The sequence below is a fragment of the Protopterus annectens genome, chromosome 5.part1, assembly GCF_019279795.1.
Source record: "Protopterus annectens isolate FY-2018-M chromosome 5.part1, PAN1.0, whole genome shotgun sequence".
NCBI lineage: Eukaryota > Metazoa > Chordata > Ceratodontiformes > Protopteridae > Protopterus > Protopterus annectens.
In genome coordinates, this window is record NC_056736.1 from 571,856,913 (window position 1) to 571,883,697 (window position 26,785).

Here is a 26,785-nt window from a genome sequence, read left to right on the forward strand (position 1 = left end):
TGTACTGTACATTTGTTTATGTGCACTTGTATGCAATAAATAATATAAGGAGCAATGAATAAATAAGAGGCTGTGAAAAAGCGGCACTAACTTTCCAATGCCTCTCAGATATTGCAGTTTTTCACAGCTCCTTTTGTATTATTTCCCCATTTAGAACATTGACTATCTCTGCTTTGAAGCTCTAGCCCTTTTAATTCTTCCTTGTATCCCAACGCAAACAGTTCAGTTTTCACTAGCCCACACATATTGTAAAAATAACATTAATACACCTAACCACCATCCTTTTCAGATGATTGTCTACTTTTTCTTTTCACTTCAAATGACCCTTCTGTCCTCAGGAGCCATCAGAATGCTGTTCAGCATCTCTGTTAGGTGGCATTTCACATTTTCTCTTTTATACATTGGACTTCTTAATTTCTCACTTACATACCACTTCATAAATTGGGTTATGACTGCAAAGCTATGCTCCCTTGGATTTTAACAAATTAGTTATCTTTTATGATGATTGTCAATCTAAGTGGGATCTACATCAGTGCAGAGGTGTACCTTTAGGGAACATGGCCTAATATGAGTGCCAGCCCTGTGTGAGGTTCTCCCTTTTTGGTGTGGCCTTCAGTGGACTTCATAAGTGATGGTGCCCAGTTACCTAATTTCTTGTGCTTTCTGATCATTTGCTTCATCGTATGTGCATTACTGAGTGCAGATTTGCCTCTCCTGGATGTGTTGTGACATCCCCTCTCTGGGCCTGAAATCAAGGAGCCTGAATCCTCAACACTGACACTGGAGAGGGACATTTACTTGGAACAAAAATGGATACACCCAACATTTCCAGATGTGGCTCTCTGCATTAAGCACAATTTCCCTTAAGAGCACACAGGGAACACAGTCAGTCTGGGGCCTGGGTCCTCTTTATCTCTCCAGATCCACAATAAGACTCCCTACTGACACACACACACACACACACACACACACACACACACACACACACACACCCTTTGAGATTTGATTTTCACACACAGACACACACACACACACACACACACACACACACACACACACACACACACACACACACCTGGGAATGGCTGGCACAGATTTACTAGTTATGACCCCTTCTGCTCAGACTATGAGGTAGTTAGACCACCATCAGACACTCCAAGGCCAGCTACTCTAAGGTTCTTTCAGAGGTACCCAGCTAAACTGAGTGAAATTAATTTTTTTAATACAAATGGTAATGTTGACCAAACAGCAAGACATTCAGGAGTGGCCGCAGTGTCACCAAATAAGTATAAGTACTCTCAAAAGTTAAAATATTCTCTAAAGAACCAGCAACAATGAAAAGTTTAAATATATTTAATAATAAATAATAAAAGCATGAAAATACTAAATATTTATTTACACTAAATACCAGAGTTTCAGTCACAGAAAATATTAAAAATAACACAGGTGTCCAGGTTTACACAGTTGCAGAAAAACAATACTTAACTAATCTCACTATATTTTCCTGACTGAGCTAAAGAATTATTAAAGCCTGGTTACTTACTAGAGCAAGGCAAGATGAAGTAGGTGAGGGGTTCTTCTTTGTCAGGTTCCAAAAACAGAGTGCTCTGAGTTTTCAGTTTGACCTAGTATTAAACATTATTTTTAGTGATAGGTTACAGAATGACATCACATACATCTGGTCATCTGACTCCTGGTTCCCATGCCTCCCACCATGGCTAGAAGCTGTCAGGATTTAGCACATATGCTTTAATAATACACACACAGAGCCTTGCTAAGATCTGCTGCAGCTCCTGGAAGTTATAAAACAATTTCAAACCTCCACCTTTCCAGAGCAGAAATTAGTTAACCCCAGTGACAATGCAGGAAGCTTCCTACTACAGACTTTTTGTCTGGCTGTATTGAGAACTTTAAGGTACAATCGTTATGGCCTAAACCAGGTAATTTAATTTCAAAGTATTTTCAAAGTTTGAGATTAACCTCTTCTCTTCCAGTATGATCTGTTAAAACATATGCATTTAAACAGTTAGAGTAATAAATGTTTATTTGTTTTCTGTCCAGCAGGGCATACTGTTGGTACATTTTTAATATAAGCAGCTTCACAGATACATTTTTTAATGCAAGCATCTATACAAATCAGTTTGCTATACAAATATAATTCTTTACAAAATTCCAGCTGAGTGTGCTGGCATATGTTACACATCCATTGTCCTACTTCTCCTGACATAGCTGGTAATACCTCACATTGTCACAGATGCTGTCATTCTACATCCAGACAGGGCAGCTCAGAAGATCCTGAGGACTGTTTCTCAGATAATGGCAACGAGATATCCCCCATGTAGACCCCCCCAAAACTCTTCTTTGGAGAAGCCTTTTGTGGTTGGTGTTCTTTGCATACTAGTCCTCTCTGGGCATCCCCTCTCTGGGCCCAGAGAGGGCTAGTATGCCAAGAAATTTCTGAATGCATGCTTGGGGAAGAAGGAGGAAGGTAGCCCTCTGTCATCCCACATAGATGAATGGTGTACAGAGACTAAAGTATTACAGTACTGTAGCCTTGGGTCTTAAAAAGATTGATGCCCTCTATTTGTTACCTTGTGAGTGAAGTCTGTCAAAATTTATCCCAGGCCCAGGTCTTGTGTGGTTTGTGCAATCCAACATCTATCCCAGAACCCACAGCAGCCCTTCACCTTACTAACTGAGAGGTTATTAATGTATTTGAAAGGGTAGGCAAAATGATGTTTAGGTCATAAAGCCATTTGTCTCAGCTGTCCTTTCTAGTGGATCATATATTGGGAAATCTTTCATCTCTAAACTCTGAGGTCAAGAAGAACTGGTTAACATCCTTACCATGGTTTTTGTAGTGGACTGCCATGTGACCCATTATAATTTTACCTTGTTAACACTGTGGCAAGGGCAGTAGGCTGTGGCATGTGCCTACAGAAGATGATATGGTTGAAGCTGTCAGAATTTGTAGACCTGCTGAGATAGGTCATCATGTATGCCCACTTCTTAAGGGAATTTCTCTTTCAACAGGTCTCCCAGGACTTAAAAGAGTGCTTTTAGAAGATGAAACATGCCCTAGCCATGGAAATGTCATCTGTGGCCTAAGCAAGTCACTAATGCCAGGTCAGAATTGTAGGAAAGGTGAAGACATTTCCCTCCTTACTGGTATCAAAAAGTCTGCAAGTGTCAGGCAGTGTAGTTCCAAGGAGGGCACCCTCACCAGCCTAGCAGTCAAGGTCATGAGTACAATCCAGAATGTCAGTGGAGGAGCAGTTATCTGAATTTGTCATAGGTTAATGAGCCCTTACAATGGGCCAGTGGGTTCCTAATGTGTCTGCAGATGGGCATGTCTTAGAGGTGGTAGGTCCTTACTTACAGACTGTGTTTTTCATAGTAGCCATAGAGACTGTCTTAATTTAGAATGAGGCCAGGGCTTTACTTGTAGTTCTGTTTAATTCAACTTCATTGAGAACATTTAATACATCAAGTTCTGGATAGTGACTGTCCAGGAGGTAATGTCCCTGCTGCTAAAGGGCAACTAAGTGGTGTTACTGGAAGAGATAGATATCCCCTGGCATACTGCTGTTGAGATTTGTACTAGAGATTCCCTTGGGCCACTGTTCTTACCAAGATGGCTGGCTGCTAGTGGCCCTTTTAAGAGACTCACTGGAAAGATCCCTTGCTCAGATGTGCATGTGATTCAGGCCCTGGGCATGTCCATAAATTGGAAGACATCATCTCTGACTGCAATGCAGTGGACTGCCTTCATTGGAGAGCTGCACAGTGAAATGTTGGTCGGTTCTTCCCAGATATAGAGGCAGGAGCTTAATGACCTTGGCAGCCTGCATGATGAAGCAACAGCAGGTGTGTGCTCTGGCCATTTTGTACCTTCTGGATTTACTAAAAGCATCAGTATACACTCTCTCTCTTGCATAATTAAAGCTGAGGGTGTTGCGGTGTGCAGTGTCAATGACTGCAGAATCGGCACTTCCTTGTGGATCTTCTCCTGGTGTTAAACACTTCTTGTTTGGCATTAAGGTGCTGGACAGTGCCCACTAACCTCACTGTGGGTATCTCTGTCCTACAGGAGGTTCTGTAACAAGTTCTCATGAGTGTTGTCTTGCAGAATGGGGATCCTACTTCAGCTTCATAGTCCAGAAGAAGGGACTCCCCAGGAGGGGGGTTCTCCATAAACAAGGCAGGGCTGTAGGCAATGCTTCTTCTCCTGAATAATGTGCTGGAGAAGGTGAGACCAGACCCCTGCTTAATCTGATCTGATCTGATAACCAGTCTGTAATATATTATATAAACAGGAAGGGTAATATGTTCCCATGTAGAGTGATGCTTGTCTCGCTGATGAATGCCAGTAAATCCGGGAGGAGTAAAGCCAAATCTAAGGAGGGAAACATCTTAGCCATTTGTCTAAGTCATAGCAGTTGAGAGGTGTAGTCATGCCTGGGAGATCAGTGTGTTTGTGATAGACTGAGGAGTTTACATTGTTAAAAGACAGGCTTTAAGGATGGGGAAATCCAGGTTGAAATCTTCAGTTAGACTGAGAACTGTGAATGAGTTAATAATAACTTAACATTTGAGTACATGTAATACAAGAACCCCATGTTAATACAAAAGATGCTATTCCTGGAGTAGGGAACAATAAAAGGAAACACATGTAAAAGTTTTATAGGTTGATAACTGTGATGTATCTTTTTTCTATTATCATACCACCAGTTTAAACCTGCTACACTCTTCAAAAACATACTTAAAATTTATGTCTATTTTTCATTCCTTGGTTTTCTCAAGAGAAGGCTTCAGAAATGTGGTGCACATACTGATAGGATTGTTTTTTGTGTTGTTAAGAGGAGAAGATGGATGATATTTAGCTGACACAGACAGGCATTTGAGAAAACCAGAATTTAGGTGAAGAGCTATGCCTTTTATGACTACACAGAAACTGAATGCAGGTAAGGGCAATGAGTTTTGTCAAGGTAGGCAAGAGGAGGCAAGTGGTTTTGGCAAAGGTGGGAGACGGAGGTAATTATTGTCATCACTGTCTTTGTTATTCTGTAGACTTGAGAAATGGACGTGGCAGGAAATGTTAGTAAACACTGGAAAATTGGAACACTTCCTCAGTGGACTGTGTGTAGTAGGCACATGACACTGAAAAGTTAAGCGGACTAGAGGGAAACAAGACTAACGGTATCATGTTGTGACCTTCAGGTTAGACTGTAGGAAACATTTTGTTGACAGTTTTGTGTAGCTCACTGCTTGCAATGCACAGACATTGCAGTGCTTTCACGTGCAACACACATGAAAAAGCAGATGTGTATGCAAGCATTCAAAGGAAAGAACAGAAAATGGTGTAAAGCTGCTGCAGATACTGTAGCATAAGTACCATGCAGTTGAACATTTTGTAAAACTCCTCATTTGTCTTGTAGTAATCATCAGTTGTCTGCCTTTGTATTACCCCTTCTCTGTCCTTTCCCCTTCATATCCTTTCATTTTTGTGCTTTATTCCCTTAGACGTTATACCCTTGAGCTTTAAGCTTCTCCCTTTTTACTTTGTTACATTTCTGTTTTTTTATGCTGCACTCTAGTTCCTATTTCATCTAACATGCTGAAAGTCATGAATGCAGAAGTATCACTACTCTACAAGTTACTTAATTGTTTCTGTGAAGATTGGGTGAAGATAGATGAAGGCTTCCAGCCTAGCCAGATAGAATTTTGAAGATAATTCTGTCATCTGTAAATATTAATGTAAACCACTGGCTTGTTGTCTTAAATGGGAAAAAATGCTGTTACATGTGGAACTGCAAAAATGCAACAACAGTGCACTCTGCTGACCAAGTAAAGCATGCTGTGACCCTTTGATGTAAACACGTCTCTGGTCGGTCTAGATGATAGAACTCTTGCTATTGTTTTAAGGCCAGAGTTAATGGTCAGAATTTGCATACGTAAATGTCCTTTATTGCTCTGGTTTCTGCCCAGAGGTGAAGAATGTAAATGTAGTTTCTTTTAGCCGGGAACCCAGGGAAGTGTGAAGAATGATGTACTGTAACCCAGGGAAGTGTGAAGAATGATGTAATGTGAAACAGGAATGTGATTTTAAAAACAGAGAGAATCAGAGAGCATTAAGCATTTTTTGTCTTGACCATCCAACTCATCAGCACTGTCTTGCTCTATATGTACGTTTATCTTAGTCTTGTGTTTTTCTCTTAGAAATAGCTAGAAACTAGAACGATTAGACTAAGTGTTTTTCTGTGATGTCAGAACTGTACTACTGAATTATTTTAAGTATTTTTCTGTGATATCTGAACTCTTGACTAGCACTGTGTAGTAAAAAGTACTGTCTTGTGTTTTGACTATTTGTTATTAAATATTTTAAGCCCTTCCAACTGTGGCTGTTTTTGTAGAGATAGTTTAAGCTGTTTAGAGTACTTGCATGCCTTTGGTAAAATTGCACAAAGCCACTTCAATAGCTTTAGCCCTGGGCTATACTACCAATTGGATAATAATATTGCACAGTAATAATTGGATACCTTTTTAAGGCCCTTTGAGTAGCTGATAAATATTAGTGGGTGGTGGCAGCTGGTACTACCGTATAGTCTGAGGAAAAGGGGCACAGCTGGAGAACCTGTGCCAGCCTTCCCCAGGAGTGTCTGTGTGGTTGTTTAAACTCTTTTCAAAGTGTGTGTGTGTGTGTGTGTGTGTGTGTGTGTGTGTGGGTCAGCTACTTGGGCAGGGACATGAAGCACTGGTTGGACAGAGAGGGTGCTGGTGGTTTTAGCTTGCCCACTAGGCTGAGATCTGGACCTTATAGCTATACCAGTGTGGAGTCTTATTGGGGACCTGGAGAGCAAGGGAGCGACCAGCCTCGAACTGACTGTGATCGCTATGTGCTGTTAATGGAAATTGCACTTTACTGTGTGTATTTGTTATCCTTTCTTCCTATATGAGATGCCCCTCTCTGGTGTTAGTGATGAGGATTGAGCGTCCTCGATTGTTGGGCCAAGGCATGAGAGTCACACATTAATTGTTTGGCAGTGGTGGGATATCCACACCACATATTAATTGGTTGGCAAATACTAATTGGCTTGTAGTGGTGTGGGTAGAGTGAATTCTTGCAGCCTGTGTACAGTGAGCTCTGAAGGTGTTTTATACTCTAAGTCAGCCACGCAGTTAATACTCAGAGTTCAGATCACAATTGTTTTATTTCTTTTGTTAGCTTAGTTAGTCAGGGTGAGCAGGCAGCATGTCAGCAGAGGAGTATGGAAAGCTGACAAGGAGCCAGCTGGCGGAGATATGCCAGGCTAGGGGACTGGTGCATGGAAACCTGACTAAGGCTGACCTGATTGCAGCCTTGGTTACAGCTGCATCAGAAGACAGCAACCAGGAGGACAATCAGACTGGCAGTGGAGATATAATACCCTTGGAGAATGGACAGCTCAACCTTTCCGCAGAGGACTTAAAAATCTATCTGGAGCTAAAGAGACTTGAGTTAGAGGCCAGGCATTTGGAGATAAAAGCAGCTGAGAGACTGAGGAGTCTACAGGCTGAGGAAAATGAGAAACTTCTATGCCTGGAAGCCGAGGAAAAGGAACGGCAGAGGAAGCATGAAAGGGAAGTCCTGACTCTTTGCCAGAGTCATGGAGGTAATGGGGATGGGAGTAACTGGATCCCAGAAGCACAAAAGGTCAGTAAATTTCTTCCGCAGTTTAAAGAGGGGGATAATGTTGATAGTTTTATTCATATATTTGAGAGGGTATGCAAACAGTATGGTGTTGACCAAAGGCTCTGGGTACGGTTCCTGACCCCCTTATTCCATGGTAAAGCTGTAACTGTTTTGTCAAAAATGTCTGACATTGCATGTTTTGATTATACTGCTGTTAAAAATCACTTGTTAGAATTATTTAAGCTAACAGCTGAAACGTATAGGAAAAAGTTTCGTGAGCATAGACGCAAGGCAGATGAAAGTGTGTTTCACTTGAAAGAAAGTTACTGTTTGTCGTTTTTGCATTTAGTTACTTGTAACACATTGCACTCAAGTTACCTGGCACTTGCTCACTAAAGCAATTATATAAGTCAGCACTAAAAATTAAAAGCACTACACCCTCACTCCCCACTGGCCCTTGTTTTCAATTAAGGAATTCCCAATATTATTCTAGCATGTCCAAAGGTCAGTTGTCAATCTTCTCTCCGGTCCAGCTGGTGAATCTGGGAATCTTGAGGCAATGTTATAACTGCCTCATGTACACAGACAACCCTCTCCTCCTCCCACATAACACAAATACTTGAGAGATGCAGCTATTTAGCCAAACTGGAGGCTGAGCTCTCTCAACTCAGGACTGGCAAGACCAGACAGGAGGAGAAGGCAACTACACACACCACAAAACCAGCCTCACATAATGCTACCACTCCACTGAATCAAACACATAAACACACAAAGACATACTCGGAGGCTCTGAGTAAAATTTACCTAAACAGCAGAGGCCTCCAAAGCAGACACCCAAACAACTGCTACCTCAAGACACCCCACAAGCAACACATAAACCACAAAAGCAGTGTGCAAAGCAGTCACAGCCCTTAAGGCCAAATAAAACACCAAACATACTTGTCATAGGTGACTCCATAGTCAGACACACTGACGTCCCACTCACCAGGCTGAACAAGGAGAGGATCACAGTAAGCTGCCTATCGGGCTAGAATCCGCCACATAACACAAGCACTGGGTCACTCCACGGCAAGTACAAATATGACACAGTCATTGTCCATGCTGGTGTGAACGACCTGAGACGACCTCCCTGGACTACATGAAAAGAGACATAGAGAAGCTCTCTGATTATGTAGCCCAGGCAGGTATGACCCTAACCCTGAGCAGTATCCTTCCTTCACCAAGAATGATGCCACAATATAGAGACAAGATGATCAGCTTTAACAATTGGCTTAATGTCTGGTGTCATTCAAAGGGGATCCAGTGTCTGTCTGCCTGGGATGACATGCTTGACAAGCCACGCTGCTCAAGGGACGGCTTGCACCTGTCACCCCTGGGATTCCGGATATTGGCTAAGGCTCTTGCCACCCCATAGTGCCTTTTTAGGCAAGGCTCAAATTCTAAACCTACCACCCTAGAAAACAAAAATGGGAAGAAACTGAGGGTAATGCTGCTCAATGCCAGAAGTCTAAATCTCAAAATGCACGCACTCGAGGCCCTTCTCAGTATGGAAAACATCGATGTCTGTGCTGTAACTGAAACCTGGTTCAAGGCTCCTGAGAGCACCCGGCACTATTAGGTTTTACCTCATATCATGCCCGCCCCAAAACCCGGACCACACCACAAAAGGAGGGTGTATCCATATTCATAAAGGATACCCACACCTCCAGGTTGGTGGCAACGCATCAAGCTTCGGAAACCATCCAGGTGCAACTAACCATAGGCAAAACTGCTCTACAAATTGTAGCATGCTACAGGCCACCCTCTCAAACTCAGGAACCCCACACAGCCTTCCTGAAGACACTGGAGGGTATAAATGTATCTTCAAACACCATCATATTGGGTGACTTCAACTACCGAATATAGACTGGGAACATTACTCAAGCCCTAACTTTCTAGCCCAACAGTTCCTGGAGTTCATAAATTCAAATGCCATGGAACAGCTAGTCACTGTTCCCACGAGAGGAGAAAATATACTAGATCTCATTGTCACAAACATGGGGACAAAATGCTCCACACCGAAGTATATCCCTCATTGGTGAGATCTGATCATAAACTAATCTCACTGGAAATCCACATCCCGCCCCACCCCAAACAAAAAGACCATAGTGAAGAACTTCTCTAAAGCAAACTTCACACTACTCAAGACTGGTGTGGTATCCTTCAAGGCCCCTGAGCCAGTGGAAACCACAACCCAAGCTGGAAGCCCTTACAAATGCCTTCTATGAACACCTCCAGGACTGCATGGATCAGGCAATCCCAAATAAAACCAAGACTCTTTCCACAAAGGGCAAACGTCCAGTCTGGTGGACCCCAGCCATTAACAAACTTTACAATAAGAGGAGAAAGCTATTACATGATAGAACAAAATCCATAAAAGGGAAGTCACCCTGATCATTATTAGTAAAAAATACGAGCACTCATAAAATCAACTAAGGCCAATTTTGAGAGAAAAATTGCCATGGATTCAAAGGACAATCATAAGGCCTTTTTCAGCTATGTTAGGAACCTGGGTGGAAACTCCCAGATATGCTCAGAATTAGTCCAAAATGATACAAAAATCACTGAACCCACAGACATTGCCAACATACTGGCAGACAGGTTCAGTGCAAACTTCACCCCCCTCTCCCCCCCCAAAGGAGAGATAACTATCCCAGCCGAGTGTAGCCTCCCGGACATCTCAAATGCGCAGGTGAAAGCTGCTCTCTCTAAAGCTAAAAACACAGCATCAATGGGACCGGATGGTGTCCCCGGCTGTGTGCTACACGAGCTAAATGAGGAATTAAACCTGCACATAAGGCAGCTGTTTAATCTCAGCCTTACCACAGGATACGTGCCCAAGGAGTGGCGTACAGCAACTGTTGTCCCACTCCACAAAGGCGGCGCTCACGGACCCTGGTAATTACCGCCCCATAAGCTTAACAAGTCTAGTCTGCAAAGCTATGGAGAGGATCATAATGGAGCTCATAAACAAAGATATAGGGGACTTGCAGACATTGGACCCGACCCAGTTTGGCTTTGTCAAGGGAAGATCATGCCTTTTGAACTTGATCGACTTCTTCGAAACAGTCACCAAGGCCATTGATGAGGGAAAGGCAGTCCATACAGCCTACCTTGACCTTGCAAAGGCTTTCGACACAATACCCCACTCGTGTATTGTAGAAAAACTTACCAGCTTAAATGTAAACCCATATGTCACAAGATGGGTTGCAAACTGGCTTAAGGACAGAACCCACAGGGTTAGAGTTGCTGGCGCTGTGTCAGACTCCAAGCCAGTCACAAGTGGTGTCCCACAGGGCTCGGTCCTTGGCCCCCTATTGTTTGGCATCTACTTCTCAGAAGTACAGGCCAACATAGGAGGACTTTGGCTGACAAAGTTTGCAGACGACTGCAAACTGGGCGACATAGTGGAAAGTGCATCAGACACGGATATCCTTCAGAAGGGACTCACGGAAACAGATAGCTGGTGCCAGAGCCATGGCCTGAAGTTAAACGCCAAAAAATCTATAGTCATACCCTTCGGGAAAAACAAGGTAACCCCAAGCTACCATATAGGTGGCAATCCACTAAGCACAGAAGAGGTTATCAGGGACCTGGGGACCCAGGTTGACAGTGGCCTTTCTTTTGACACTCACATTGCTAAAGTGGTTAGAAAGACCTTCTACATTGCCCACCTGATCATGAAGGATTCACATCCAGATCTAGTGAGGTCATTGTTCCCTGTACTCTTCACTTATCAGACCAATGATCGAGTACAATGCCCCATTCGGGATGTATCTCACCCGATATCTGCAGCAATTGGAGAGACCCCAAAAGTTCCTCACCAAAAGGATAAAGGGACTCCAAAATCTGTCATATGCTGCCAGATTGAAGAAACTCCAGCTCTATTCAGTCGCATACCGTCTGCTCAGAGGTGACATGTGCCTGACATACAAGGCCATGTCCAACCCGGAATTAATGGACATGCTCCACCTCAAAAATCCAAATCCACCAAAACCACTAGAGCAAGCGACTTAAACCTTAGCACGGATATAAATAGGACGTGCTGGAGGGATAGATTTATCACTCAGACTCCCTATGCTGTGGAATAAAATCCCGGTCCATGTGAGGCAGAGCACCTCGCTGACTCTGTTCAAGAGAAATCTAGACCTGTGGATGGGAGATCGTAGGTTTACCCCGGGAATCATCTCTGTGTCACTGCTGGACAGAGGCACAACAAACTAATGGGCACAGTATTTTTTCATATAAGGGGTGGCGTAAGCCACAAAAATTTGGGCTAGGCTTATAAATGCCTTAGGGCAGATAGCCTAGTATAAACCTATGAACCTATGAACCTATATGTTGCTGAACTGAGCACTTATTTCTATAGGTGGGTGAGTGGATGTCAGGTCACCACCTTTGAAGGGCTGGCAGACCTTTTGGTGCGGGAACAAGCCCTTAGCACTTTGCCTGAGGACATGAGGATCTGGTTAGCTGATAGACAATGTGCCACTTCAGATGAGTTGGGGAAGAAGGGAGACCTATACCTGGCAAGCAGGGCAGCCCTGCACAGGAAAGGGACCCCCAGTACTGCTGATGGGTCTACAGGAACCCATGGTGGGCAGCACAGACTTCCCCAACAGAATCTGCTAGTAGCAAGGGAAGCCACTAGTCCAGGTACACGTCCAGGAGCTAGGGTTAAATGTTTTGAATGCAACCAGTGGGGCCATGTAGCATACAGGTGTCCATGAAGGCAAGGTGGGGAACAAAAGGTGAGGGATCCAGTAAGTGGGAAAGACAAAATGCCAATAGTAGGTTGTCTTGAGACAACAAGGGTACCAAACTACGATCCTGCAGATGTCCTGATAGAGAAGGATTTGGATGAGGCAGTACCATGTGTTTGTGCAGTTACACGGCATCAGGCTTGGAGACAAGCATGTGGGTCTGGTAGTCTGGGGGAGACCCAGACAGACTGCATACTTGCAGCCAGGACTGGTGAGGTGGTTACTTCAGGGAGGGAGCTACCCTGTAGCAGTGAGCTTGAAGGTGAGCCACAGTTGCTTGGGGGTACTGATGGTCCCTTGGATAGAGTGACTGCAAAGGTAGAGGTAAGTAGTAGTACCCAGGCTGACAGTGAGGCACCACTGTCAGAGGATGCCAGACTTCCTGTGGAAGGGGAGCTGGGAAGGGTTACAAGGAGAGAGTTGAGACAGGCTCAGCTCTCAGACCCTACTTTGCAAGGCCTAAGGCAGATAGCTAGGGAGGCACCTGATTCTCAAGGAAAGGGGGAATCTTCATACTGGGACAAAGGGTTACTGTACAGAGAGTGGACCCCTGAGGGAGGGCTAGAAGGTGAGAGAGTACAGCAGTTAGTAGTGCCTAGAGCCTACCATCTGGCACTTCTAGCCATAGCCCATGATATTCCCTTTGCAGGTCATAAGGGCATTAAACGTACAAAGAGGCATATTACGCAAAACTCTATTGTCCTGGAATTTCCGGAGATGTAGCAGGGTACTGCAGGACCTGTGAGCAGTGCCAAAAGGTAGGCAAGGCAGGAGACAAGGTGAGAGCTCCTTTGATGCCTTTTCCTGTGATTGAGGAGCCATTTCAGAGGGTAGCTATGGATATTGTGGGTCCTCTGAGTACCCCAAGTTCCACAGGGAAAAAGTATATCCTAGTGGTAGTGGATTATGCTACACGATACCCTGAGGTGGTGGCTTTGTCCTCCATTGAGGCAAAGAAGGTGGCAAATGTTTTGTTAGAGATTTTCAGCAGGGGAGGTTTCCCAAAAGAAACACTGACTGACAGAGGTGCCAATTTCATGTCAGACCTGCTGGCTTGTCTGTGGAAGTCCTGTGAGGTAAAGCACATGAAGACCACCCCCTACCATCCCCAGGCTAATGGTCTTGTTGAGAGGTTAAACTCTACAATCAAGTCCATGCTATGGGCATTTGCAGATCAGTTTAAGAGGGAGTAGGACAAATATTTGCCCCATCACATGTTTGCTTACAGAGAGGTTCCCCATGAATCCACAGGTATTTCACCGTTTGAGTTGCTGTATGGGCATAGGGTGAGGGGACCTCTAGATTTAATTCGAGATGAGTGGGAAGGTGAATGAGAGTCTCACAAGGAGTCTGTTGTGGCATACGTCCTAAACCTCAGGACAAGGCACCGGGAACTCATGGGCTTGGCCCTTGAAAACCGGACAGAAGCCCAACAACAGAAAAAGGTGCGGTATGACAGGAATGCTCAGCTAGAGAGTATGCTGTAGGGCAGCAGGTAATGGTTCTCATTCCTGTCAGACACAACAAGCTGCAAGCAGCTTGGGAGGGACCCTACAAGGTGGTAAGAAAGGTAAGTGATGTTAACTACATGGTGGAACTGCTAGGCAGAAGGCAGGGCACAAATTGTACCATGTTAGCATGATTAAACCTTAGCATGATAGGGAGGCCCTTGTTCTGAGCATTTGCAGTGGATTGCAGGAGGAGTCTGAGGGAAATCTGGCGACTGATCTCCTCAGTGAGGCTTGGGCTGACACCTCAGTGGAAGGGGTAGCAATGTCCCAACAGCTATCTCCTACCCAGTTCCGAGAAATCCGAGCAGTGTTGCAGGAATTTGGGGATACGTTCACTGGGAAACCAGGGTGCAGCCACCTGGGGCAGCACCAGGTGGATACAGGACCCCAAAGGCCTATTAGGCAGACCCCTTATAGAGTGCCTGAGAGAGTCAAACAGACTGTGAGGGAGGAGGTACAGGAGATGTTGGAACTAGGGGTAATTCAAGAGTCCAACAGTCCGTGGGCCTCCCCAGTGATGCTGGTGCCAAAGAAGGATGGCAGCATCAGGTTCTGTGTGGACTACAGGAAATTAAATAGTCACACAGATTCAGATGCTTACCCCATACCTAGGACAGATGAGGCCCTAGAAAATCTGGGTGGGGCTAAGTATCTTACCACTATTGATCTTACCAAGGGTTACTGGCAGGTGCCCTTGACTTCCAGTGCTAGAGAGAAGTCAGCCGTTGTGACTCCTTTTGGATTGTATGAGTTCACAAAGATGCCGTTTTGGATGAATAGTGCTCCAGCAACTTTCCAGAGACTGGTAGATCATATCCTAGCAGGAGCAGGAGGGTTTGCCCTTGCTTACCTAGATGATATTGCCATCTACAGCCATTCCTGGTAAGAGCACCTTCAACATGTCAGGGAGGTGCTGGGCAGACTACAGAGGGCAGGGTTGACCATTAAGCCGAGTAAATATCAGGTGGGTATGGCAGAGGTCTCCTACCAAGGACATAGAGTGGGGAGTGGGAAGATAAGGCCAGAACCTGCCAATGTGGAAGCCATTCCGGCATGGCCTGCACCTGTTACTAAAAAGCAGGTGAGGGCATTTTTAGGGGGCAGCAGGGTACTACAGAAAGTTCATCTCTAGTTATAGCACCATAGCTGCTCCCCTCACAGACCTGACAAGGAAGAACAGGCCAGATAAGGTAGTGTGGACTACAGCATATGAGCAGGCATTCCAGAAGCATAAAGAAGCTTTGGGAGGACCCCCTGCTTTAGCCAGTCCAGATTACAGCAGGGGATTTGTTGTGCAGGTGGATGCTTCAAACCATGGGGTGGGGCTGTACTTAGCCAGATTTTTTCAGAGGGGGAAGACTACCTAGTGGTTTATCTCAGTCATAGGCTCCAACCCAGGGAGGAATGCTATGCAGCTGGAGAAAAGGAATGTCTAGCCATAGTGTGGGCACTGTAGAAATGTCAGCCTTATCTGTATGGAAGGAAATTCACTGTTATGACAGATCATAACCCTCTAACATGGTTAAACAGAGGGAGCCAGCAAAATGCCAAGTTGCTAGGATGGAGCCTGGGGTTGCAAGCATATGATATGTCCGTGCAGCACCACAATGGGATTAGCAATGCCAATGCAGATGGGCTGTCAAGACAGGGAATGGGGTAAGGTACACTCAGACCTAAGTCCCTCAAGCAACGTTTTTCAAGGGTCACTTGAAAAACTAGCTTGAGTTCTCCGGGGGGGGGGGGATATGTGAAGATTGGGTGAAGATAGATGAAGGCTACCAGCCTAGCCAGATAGAATTTTGGAGATAATTCTGTCATCTGTAAAAATTAATATAAATCACAGGCTTGTCTTAAATGGGAAAAAATGTTGTACATGTGAAACTGCAAAAATGCACTCTGCTGACCAAGTAAAGCATGTTGTGACCCTTTGATTTAAACATGGCTCCGGCCAGTCTAGATGAAGGAACTGTTGCTATTGTTTTAAGGCCAGAGTTAATGGCCAGAATTTGCATACATAAATGTCCTTTATTGCTCTGGTTTCTGCCCAGAGGTGAAGAATGTAAATGTAGTTTCTGTTAGCCTGTGAACCCAGGGAAGTGTGAAGAATGATGTAATGTAACCCAGGGAAGTGTGAAGAATGATGTAGTGTGAACCAGGAATGTGATTTTGAAAACAGAGAGAATCAGAGAGCATTAAGCATTTTTTGTCTTGACCATCCAACTCATCAGCACTGTCTTGCTCTGTATGTAAGTTTATCTTAGACGTGTGTTTTTCTCTTAGAAATAGCTAGAAACTAGAAAGCTTAGACTAAGTGTTTTTCTGTGATGTCAGAACTGTACTACTGAATTATTTTAAGTATTTCTCTGTGATCTCTGAACTCTTGACTAGCACTGTGTAGTAAAAAGTATTGTCCTGTGTTTTGACTGTTATTAAATATTTTTAAACTCTTCCAACTGTGGCTGTTTTTTGTAGAGATAATTTAAGCTCTTTTTAGTACTTGCATACCTTTGGTAAAATTGTACAAAGCCACTTCAATAGCTTTAGCCCTGGGCTATACTACTAATTGGTTAATAATATTGCACATTAATAATTGAACACCCTTTTAAGGGCTTTTGAGCAGCTGATAAATATTAGTGGGTGGTGGCAGCTGGTACTACCGTATAGTCTTGGAAAAGGGGCACAGCTGGAGAACCTGTGCCAACCTTCCCCAGGAATGTCTGTGTGGTTGTATAAACTCTTCTTAAAGTGTGTCTGTGTGTGTGTGTTTGTGTGTGTGTGTGTGTGTGTGTGTGTGTGTGTGTGTGTGTGTGTGTGTGTGTGTGTGTGTGTGTGTGTGTGTGTGTGTGTGTGTGAGCTACATGGGCAGGGACACAAAGCACTGGTTGGACAGAGAGTGTGCTGGAGGTTTTAGCTTGCCCAGTAGGCTGAGATCTGGACCCTATAGCTGTGCCAGTGGGGAGTCTTATTGGGGACCTGGAGAGCATAGGAGTGACCAGCCCTGGACTGACTGTGATATCTGTGTGCTCGTAAGGGAAATTGCACTTTACTGTGTGTATTTGTTATCCTTTCATAGGTTCATAGGTAGGTACTAGGCTATCAGCCCAAGGGCCTGCGTAAGCCTAGCCAACAAGGTTCCCTGGCTTATGCCACCCAATAAAGTTATTTTCCTGTACCACTGTCGAGCAGAGATACAGAAGTAATCCCTGGGAGTGTATTTCCTATTTCCCATCCACTCATCAAGATTTTTTTTGAAGAGTGCTAATGAAGAACTTTGCTTAACATAGATGGGTAGCCTGTTCCAGAGTATGGGAAGTCTCTGGGACAGGACTCTATCCCTCCAGCATGTCCTGTTTATTGTGGTGACAAGGTTTAGGTCCCTAGAGTGTGTAGCTCGGAGGGATTGGGATTTCTTTAGGTGTAGAATGTCCAACAGCTCTGGGTTTGACATAGCTTTATATGTTAGGCAGAGATCACCTCGGAGTAGGCGATATGCTACAGAGTAAAGCTGGAGTTTTTTGAGGCGGTCAGTGTAGGGCATTTGTTTGAGGCCAGTAATCCTCTTTGTGAGGTACTTCTGTGGCCTTTCCAGCTGCTGCAGATGTCTTGTGAGGTACATTTCAAAAGGGACGTTGTACTCTATAATGGGTCTAATGAGTGTTGAGTAGAAGGGGAACAATGACCTATTTTTTCCTGGATGAGAACCCTTTTATGATGAGGTGTGCCATGTAGAAGGACTTCCTGACTGCTGTGATGATGTGACTATCAAAGGAGAGACTGCTGTCCACCTGGGTCCCAAGGTCTCTTATCATGCATTCGATGTTAAGTAGATTGCTGCCTATGTGGTATTTCATGGGTACAGAGTTTTTACCAAAGGGGGATGACACTGCACTTTTTGGCATTGAGCTTTAGGCCATGGCTCTGACACCAGGCATCTTTCTCAGCAAGGCCCTTCTGTAGGATGTCCACATCATTTGGGGACTTGACTATGGCTCCTAGTTTGCAGTCATCTGTGAACTTCATTAACTAGAGGCTTTCTGAGTTAGCCTGTATTTCACAGAAGTAGATACCAAACAGGAGAGGTCCCAGGACGTAACCCTGTGGTCCTCCACTTGTCACTGCTTTGAGGTCAGATTTGGAGTCTGCAACTTTTACAGTGTGGGTTCTGTCAGTAAGCCAGTTGGCAACCCATCTTGTGACGTAGGGATTTATACCTAGTTTAGTGAGTTTAGCTATAATTCCAGAAAGGGGGATGGTGTCGAAAGCCTTGGCGAGGTCAAGATAGGCTGTGTGAACCACCTTACCCTCATCTACGGCTTTGTTGACTACCTCAAAGAAGTCGACCAGGTTCAGAAGGCATGATCTGCCTTTCACAAACCCGAACTGGGTGGGATCCAGAGTTTGGAGGTTACCAATGTCTTTGTTTATGAGTTCCATGAAGATACGTTCCATGGCCTTGCAGACCAGGCTCGTCATGCTAATAGGTCGATAGTTCCCGGGATCAGTGGTGGCTCCCCCTTTGTGGAGTGGGATAACTGTTGCTGTGTGCCATTCAGTGGGCACAAAGTCTGATGCAAGGCTATTATTGAACATGGTGCTTAAGTGGGGAGCCAGTTCATTCTGAAGTTTGCGTAAAACGCAGCCTGGGATGTTGTCCGGTGTCATGGATGCTGTGTTTTTGGCTTTAGAGAGTGCAGCTTTTACCTGCGTAGTTGTGATTACAGCGACTCTGCACTCTTCCTGTATAGATATGGGCCTTTTAGGGGGTGAGAGGGGGGTAAAGCTAGCACTGAACCTATCTGCCAGGATGTTGGCAATATCAGTTAGTTTTGTAATTTTCGTGCCTTTGTACTATAACTCAGAGCAGATCTGGGTGTTGCCATCGAGATTCTTGACATAGCTATAGAATGCTTTGTGGTTGTCCTTGGAATTAGTGGCAATTTTGTTTTCGTAGCTAGCTTTGGAGGATCTTATAAGGGATCTCAGCTTCTTACTGAGTCTGACCAGGGAGCTCCTCCAATCATGGGATTTTACTCTCTTTTGCAACAGTTTCTTCCTTCTGTTGTACAGTTTGTTTATGGCAGGGGAACACAATATTGGCTTCCTTTATTTGGAGGATAGCGTCTTGGTTCTGTTTGGAATAGCACGATCCATGCACTCGTGTAAGTGCTTATAGAGTGCATTTGTGTAGGATTCAACAGTTGTTACTGTATTGTCCATCTGCATGGGTGTCATGAAGTTCACCACTTCTGTCTTAAGAAGCATTAAGTTGGCTTTGGAGAAATATTTTACTTTGGTTTCCTTAATGGGGGTGGGGTGGGGGGATGTGGATATCAAGGGTGATTAGCTTATGGTCGGATCGGACCAACAAGGAGTTGACTTCAGGTGTGGAACACTGATCACTCATGTTGGCAATGACTAGGTCTAGGATATTGTTGCCCCTGGTGGGGATGTGGATAAGTTGATCCAGGGCATTGGAGTTTATGAATTCCAGAAAGCATTGAGCTAAGAATTTGGTACACAAGTAGTTTTGCCAGTTAATGGTGGGGTAGTTGAAGTCGCCCATTGTTAGGGTGTTTGGTTGAACCCTAATATTTTCCAGTACATCAAGAAAAGAGGAATGGGAATCATGGGGCATGGTGGGGGATTTGTAGCAAGCTACAATTTGCATTGCAGTTTTGCCCAGAGTTAGTTGCACTTGGATAACTTCGGATGCATTGTGCTGAGCAACTAGCCTGGAGGTGTGGATATCCTTAATGAATATGGACACACCTCCGCCTTTGGTGTTTCGGTCCAGATTACATGGCTGAAAAGTGTGGTATGAGTTATAGCCTGGTAGTGCAGGGGTGCTGTCTGGAGCCTTGAACCAGGTCTCAGTCACTGCACAGATATTGATGTTCTCCATTTTAAGGAGTGCCTTGAGTGAGTGCATTTTGAGATTTAGACTTCTAGCATTGAGTAGCATTACCCTCAGTTTTTGGTTGCCTGTTCCTGTTATGGTGGTGAATTTGTTATTTGAACCTTGCCTAAAAGAGGCACTGAAGGGGCAGCAAGAGCCTTAGCCAGTATCCGGAATCCCAGGGGTGACAGGTGCAGGCCATCTGTGGCAAAGCATCATGGTCTGTCAACCATGTCATCCCAAGCAGACAGATACTGGATCCCCTTAGAATGACACCAGAAGCTTAGCCGATTGTTGAAGTCAATCATTTTGCCCTTGTACTTGCGGTATCATTCTGGGCAATGGCAGAATGCTATTCAGGGCTAGGGTCATACCGGCCTGGGCTGCAAGATCGGAAAGCTCTTCCATGTCTCTTTTCATGTAGTCCAGGGAGGTACATCTCAGGTCATTCACACCAACATGGACAATGACAGAGTCATATTTGTACTTGTGGAGTGACATGAGTGCATGGGTTATGCGGCGGATCCTGGCACCCGACAGGCAGCTGACAGTAACCTTCTCCTTATTTAGCCTGGTGAGTGGGACATCAGTGTTGCTGACTATAGAGTCACCTATGACTAGTGTGTTGGGTATGTTGTTTTGCCTTATTGGCTGTGGTTGAGTGGCACACTGAATCTGTGGGCTATGTGTCATTTGGGTTGAGTTGGGGGATGGAGGTTGCTTGCGTTTCTGCTTTGGAGGACTCTGTTGCTTAGACAGATTATTATTGAGAGCCTCCGCGAAAGTTTTTGTGTTACTGTGTGTGGATTTTGGTGGTGTAGATTTAGTGAGACTACGTGATGAGTGTGGTGTGGTGCAAATGTTTACCTTCTCCTCATGACTGTCAAGTTTAGGCTTGGTTGGAGAGAGCTTTACCTCCAGTTTGGCTAGATAAGTGCATCTCTCACAGGTTGTAGTGTTGGGTGGTAGGAGGAGAGGGTTGTCTGTGTACATTAGGCAATTTCTACATTGCCTCAAGATGGTCAGATTCATCAGATAGACAGGAGAGAACACTGGGAGCTGACCCTTGTACATGCCTGAATAAAAAACTATTTTCCTCTAGATAAGCGAGGAATGTGAATACAAGAGCTGTTTTTCTCTAAGCAAGTGAGAAAAGTAAGTACAAAAACTGTTTTCCTCTAGGTAATGAGGAAGATTGAGTGTTATAGTACTTAGTAGCTTATTTAGTGCTTACAAGTTCTGAAGAAGTGCTGAGCAGGAATAAGCAAATTTAAGTGCTAAAACTAAGAATCTGTATCTGCACTAGACGAGTTACAGGACAGAAACAAGTGCAAATGCAGGCTTTCAAATCAGAAAGTTGAGAGAGATGGAAGAGATTGCCCAAACGGCCAATAACTACAATTTCTGGGCCAGAACCACTCCTTATGTGGTAGACAGGTTACCTAGTGCTTACCACTCCCACTGATAAGCTAGAAGGCTTCCCTCCAACACAGAAAGGCTTGGGGCCTCATAAGCTTACATACAGTCCTGGATACAGCAAATCTGTATCTGGAACACTAGTTACAGGAAAGGTAGGAAACAGGCTAACAGTTTTTTTTTTGTCTTTCAGAAAAGTAGCAAAAACAGTAATAAAAACAATTCACATGCAGTGCAAGCTAGCACGTTTGAGTATGTAGCAATATTAGACCAAACACAGTTTAAAAATGCAATTAAATTAAAAAGGACTAAAAGCAAGTGCAGAAAGAGTTTATTAGGCAGAATGTGGTAAAGATATGGGACTGGGGGAGTGTCCCAGATCAAATCTACAGTGGGGCAGGTAACTGCAAAAGCCACCAAATTTAAACTACAAACCAAAAAATAGTGAGGGTGGGTGGGACAAAACAGTTTCAACAGAGATCTAAGCAACAACTAACAGTACAAGCTTTAAAACCAAAAAAATATACTCAGCTCTGTATATTTACAGATCAGTCTCTCAGAACAGTGAGACAACAGTTTCAACAGAGATCTAGGCAACAATTAACAAACTCTATATGAGACGCCCCTCACAGGTGTTAGTGGTGAGGACTGAGGCTCCACGATTGCTGGGCCAGGGCATGGGCATCACAGTTTCTATGGTCATACTCATGTAACTGCCGTTCTGTAAAGCCAGCATTATTTGCCTATTTATTGATTCATCTAGCACTGTGTTCCAGCGTATCAGCTTTATAGTTTTAGTTTATTAATATATCTGTAATCCATAGCCAAGGAAGCTACGAGTACAGGAGAGGAGTGATGCACGTCAGATAGTCTTCTGGAGACATACAGTGCTACTGGTATGAAATGAAAAGTAATTCTGCATTCACTTCATATGCACTGCAGTTTTTTGTTTCAGTGCTGCTACTCAGTGATGACCTCCTCATTTCTTGTGTGTTCTCAACTTGTGCTGGTTTCACACCACTCACAGAACATCTGCTGCTGTTATTTAAGGCCAAGCAGTCACAGGCGGTCTTCCAAACTTGTGTAGGTTTGTTATCCAACAATAGACCATTGTCATATATGGTCTTTATACTCCCATTTTGTTTTAATTAAAGTCATTCCATTGCATTTATTGGGGACTGGAAGGAGAATATCCCAAATTTCCTTCACCGCAGAGTTGACAAATTGCACAACATGCATTATTCCACTGTTTAACCTGGCTTACAACACCACTACATTTCTGTAACTCAGCACACGCCCTGCACTCATCTGACTCAGTGCTAAGAATGAAAGAAAGGTGTTCTGTCCAAATTTCACAATGTTGAGTTATTTGTTGTGTGCTTCATACTGTGTCCTTTGAATGCAGAAACTAATCAAGGATTTGTGTGTTGAACATGCATAGCTGCACAAGTTAACATTAGTGGGTCCTCTGTGTATAACACAATTTTGAGAAAATATACTGGCTCTTGGCACGTTATCTAAGAGTGGCATCTTACTTTGTGGGACAGAGTGTATCTAGGATAATATAGTCTACAATAACGACATTTTCAGAGAAAGGGAGAATTAAGCTTCTCTATAATATAAAATGCATAACTGATGCCATATGTTTATTAATATATAACCTCACCACTATGGAAAACATACTACAGTGGACCTGAAAAAACCTTCTCCGAGAAACTCTAATTGTTACTGCTTTCAGTATAGACTGGCTGAATTGTAACTCACAAAATCTCACTAATCATAATACCTACCAGAATAGACAAAACATCACACAGACACACCATCCTATACTGGCTTCTAACAAATAAACCTATACTCTCTCATCACTCTGGCTGCCTCCCAGACAGCCTAAGTGACCATTTCCTTACCTACCTAATAAGCCAATGCATCTACCCAACAAAACAACCAGTCTGCCAGCTAATAAGGAACAAGAAAAACTTTGACCCCCAAAACTCCATCACCTCCGTCAAACTCTACATCTGGACCCCACTTAAGCATCTGCCCCTAGATGAAGCAGTAAAATGTTTGAATTCAACATTCCTAAATATCTTAAACATCCGTGCACCACCAAGAAAACCATTAGAATAAAATCCAACTATGGCCATGGCTAAGTAAGGAAACCAGAGCAGTATTAAAATCTAGAGACAACGTTTGGGCACAGTCCTACAAAATTACAGCCAAAGCCTCCAAACAGACATACCATAAGTTCAAAAATAAAGCAAAAAAAACCTCATTAAACTAGACAAGATTAACTACTATCATAACATTCAAAATAAACATCGCAACAACCCACAAAGTTCTGGTCAGCCATTAACAGCATCCTTCAACCTGACAGAGCTAGTACACCTACCACAACTACTATCAACAATTCTGACAACATAGCCACCCAGTTTAACAAATGCTTTACAGAAGCCATTCTAGCCCTCTCAAATAACTACTGCAACCCTTCCTGCAATAAATAATAATAATACTTCCTTCTTCCTGCAACCTCTTTCAACCAACTTTATAAAAAAACTGCTCAAAAATTTAAATCTACCACTCAAGCAGCTGATAAACTACCTGCTGAATATCTTAATATTGCAAACACAATCGCTTATCCAGTATCTATACTTATTAACCTATCCATCTCAGAACACATAGTCCCTACTATTTGGAAAACTTCTCATATAATGCCACTGCATAAAGGAGGTACCTCTACAAAACTATCTAATTACAGACCAATAGCCGTACTCTCAACCCTGTCTAAAATACTAGAGAGATGTGTACATACACAAATCCTAGACTATCTGCTAACTAACAATTTGTTATCTGAGACTCTACATGGATTCCGCCCCTTCCACAGCACCACCTCTGCTCTTATGACTTTCACCAATACTGTAATCTTCACAGGAATAATGGTAAATTCGTATCCTCCATATTTCTCAACCTCTCAAAAGAATTTGATATGGTCTTACACAACAAACTACTCAATGTACTAACAGAGTTAATTTAAGTCATAACACAATAGCATGTTTCCGTGACTACCTAGCCAGCTGTCAACAAGGTGTGCAATGGCAGCAAAACCTCTCTCCTCTTCTCCCTGTTACCATAGGTGTCCCTAAGGGTTTCTGCCTGGGACCCCTTCATTTCTCATTATTTACCAACGATCTCCACACTTCCTCACTTCATGCCTCTGTCATTCGGTATGCTGATGATTCCACTCTGATGTATGAAGAAGCATCATCTCTACAACAGCTGCAACTTATTACTCAGGATTCCTTTTCTAAAGTTGAGACCTAGCTAAACAACTCCCAACTCATCCTAAACCCAAATAAAACAAAACTCATGATTTTATGATTTTCCATCCCACTAGGCAAACTAGACCCCTTCCCCCAGCCAATATTCAATCTTTAGACAACACGTACATCTTCCCTGTAACCCAGACAAAACTGCTTGGAGTAGCTATTGATACTAATCTAAAATTTTATGTTCAGATTGCACAAACTATCAAGAAGGTACACAAAAACTGGGTACCCTATATAGAAATAAACAATGTCTTACCAATACCACAAAGCAACCATTGCACAAACACGTCTTATTTCAGCTCTTCTGTATGCCTCACCCATTATAATTAACCTAAAGAAAACTGACCTTGCTAAATTGGAGTGATGTTATAATAAAATTGCTAGGTTCACCACAGACTCTCCTTTTAGGTCTCACCACTGTACAGCATCAAGCAGATGAAGTGGCTAGAACTACCCCGTCTACTCTATAACCAACTCACTATAGCCCACAAGATTCTGAGCCAAACCAATAAGATTCCTTCCCTTCAGAATCTCCTTCTCTCCTACACAAGTAAGTGTATCCTTTGATCAAGCAATAAATTCCTACTAAAATCTGTCAAAGCCAACAATGCAGCAGGTGACTCCCTCTTCTCAAACTGTAGAGACAAAGTCTGGAATAATCTCCCTGCAGATACAATAAATATTACTAACCTTCCTCACTTTAAAAAAACACTTAGAGAGTATTTATCCAATACATTGCTATGTTCTTGCACTAACTGATATTGTGGGAAGAAATAGCCAGGGAATTGTTATGGCTAGGCTTGTATAGGTCCTAGGGCCGATAGCCTAGTACCAACCTATGAACCCAGGATAAACCATGCTATTCAACCAACATCTACTCAAACACCAAAATCCATCTCACTGTCACAACACTAAAATTGAAAGGTCTGCTCCTAATAGTACTAACTCTGTCACTTTTTGCTAGCAAGCCTCTCTCATTTAAAATTATTAACTTAGTAATTGGTAACCCAGATACATGCCAACTGAAAAAAGTTAAAATATTATACATGTAAATGTGTCAGCTATCTTCTTTCCCATGGACTATTAGCTATATTGTAAATACTTCCACTGACTGAAATGTGTATTATTGAATTTCTCAAGATATCTCTTACCCCTGTATAAGTTGTAAATTGTCTGTATGCTGAACTTACTTAGATATGTTAAAACAAAAACATTGCCTTGTATAAGAATTGCCTAACATGTGATCTGGTCATGTTCATGTGATCTCTTACTGTTGTATAAACTGTATATGTCTTTATGTTGTGTTTACTTATGTGGAGCTTTTCTCCCTGGGCCTCGGCTAAAAAGGACCTGTGCCCAGTCGGACTTTTCAGGTCAACAGATGTAAAATAAATAAAATAAATAATTGAATTTCTGATTTTTTATGTTTCTTTTTAGGCATTGAGTAAGGAAATTCCATCTGACCCAAATCATCTCGGTGCGAGGCGAGAATGGAGGGATTCCTGTATTCTACAGCTCGCAAGGATGAAGAAAAATATTAAGTCAGAGTGAACAAGGCAGCATGAAACTGACAGTGAAAGCACTTTTTTAAACGAGTCACACTTTTTAGGTGCATTACCTCAAGAAGAGTCCAAGAAAAGCTTGGTTTTAAAGTTGTGGAGCTTCAATACATTTTTGCCTTCATTCTTGTTATTGAAGTTAACCATTTTAAATCATGGCTGACTAGGCAGAACTTGAATTTGTGATAGATAAATTTGCAGTGTAGCAACTATTTACTTCTTGAAGCAATACACGCCTTTGTGTCCTTTGTGCTGCTATGGTTTCAGGTTAACAGCACACGTGTTTCTAGTAAAGATCAGCTGAATTCTTTATTGCTTGCTGATAAAATTTGATTGATATAATAAACATGTCTACTTCATTTTTGGCATTATAATGACTGAATACCTGCATCATGCTTTTGAGATTTTAACATTTTCTGATTTTTGTGAGCTTGCTTGAGTTTTAGATTTGTTCTTCCGTCTGCATATCAGATTAAAAAAATAACTCATCAGAATCATTTCTTGGTAATTCTCATGGGGAGGTGGCTGCAAAAACAAACAAACAAACAGATGCTATGGATGCTGTCCAAGATTGTTTAACTCTTATCTAAAACTGTTGATATTGGG

The 26,785-nt window shown here is 43.2% G+C and overlaps 1 protein-coding gene across 1 annotated transcript in view; it reads left to right on the top strand.

Annotated features, from left to right (window-relative positions):
• The window catches only part of CRYL1 (crystallin lambda 1), a 1,333,661-nt gene extending 1,307,123 nt beyond the window's left edge, over positions 1–26,538 (top strand). Inside the window, exon 8 of the mRNA XM_044073192.1 lies at positions 26,058–26,538. Coding sequence (XP_043929127.1) covers positions 26,058–26,171 — 114 coding nt within the window. The 3' untranslated portion in view covers positions 26,172–26,538. The remainder of the gene's footprint in view (positions 1–26,057) is intronic.
• The last annotated feature ends 247 nt before the right edge of the window (positions 26,539–26,785 follow it).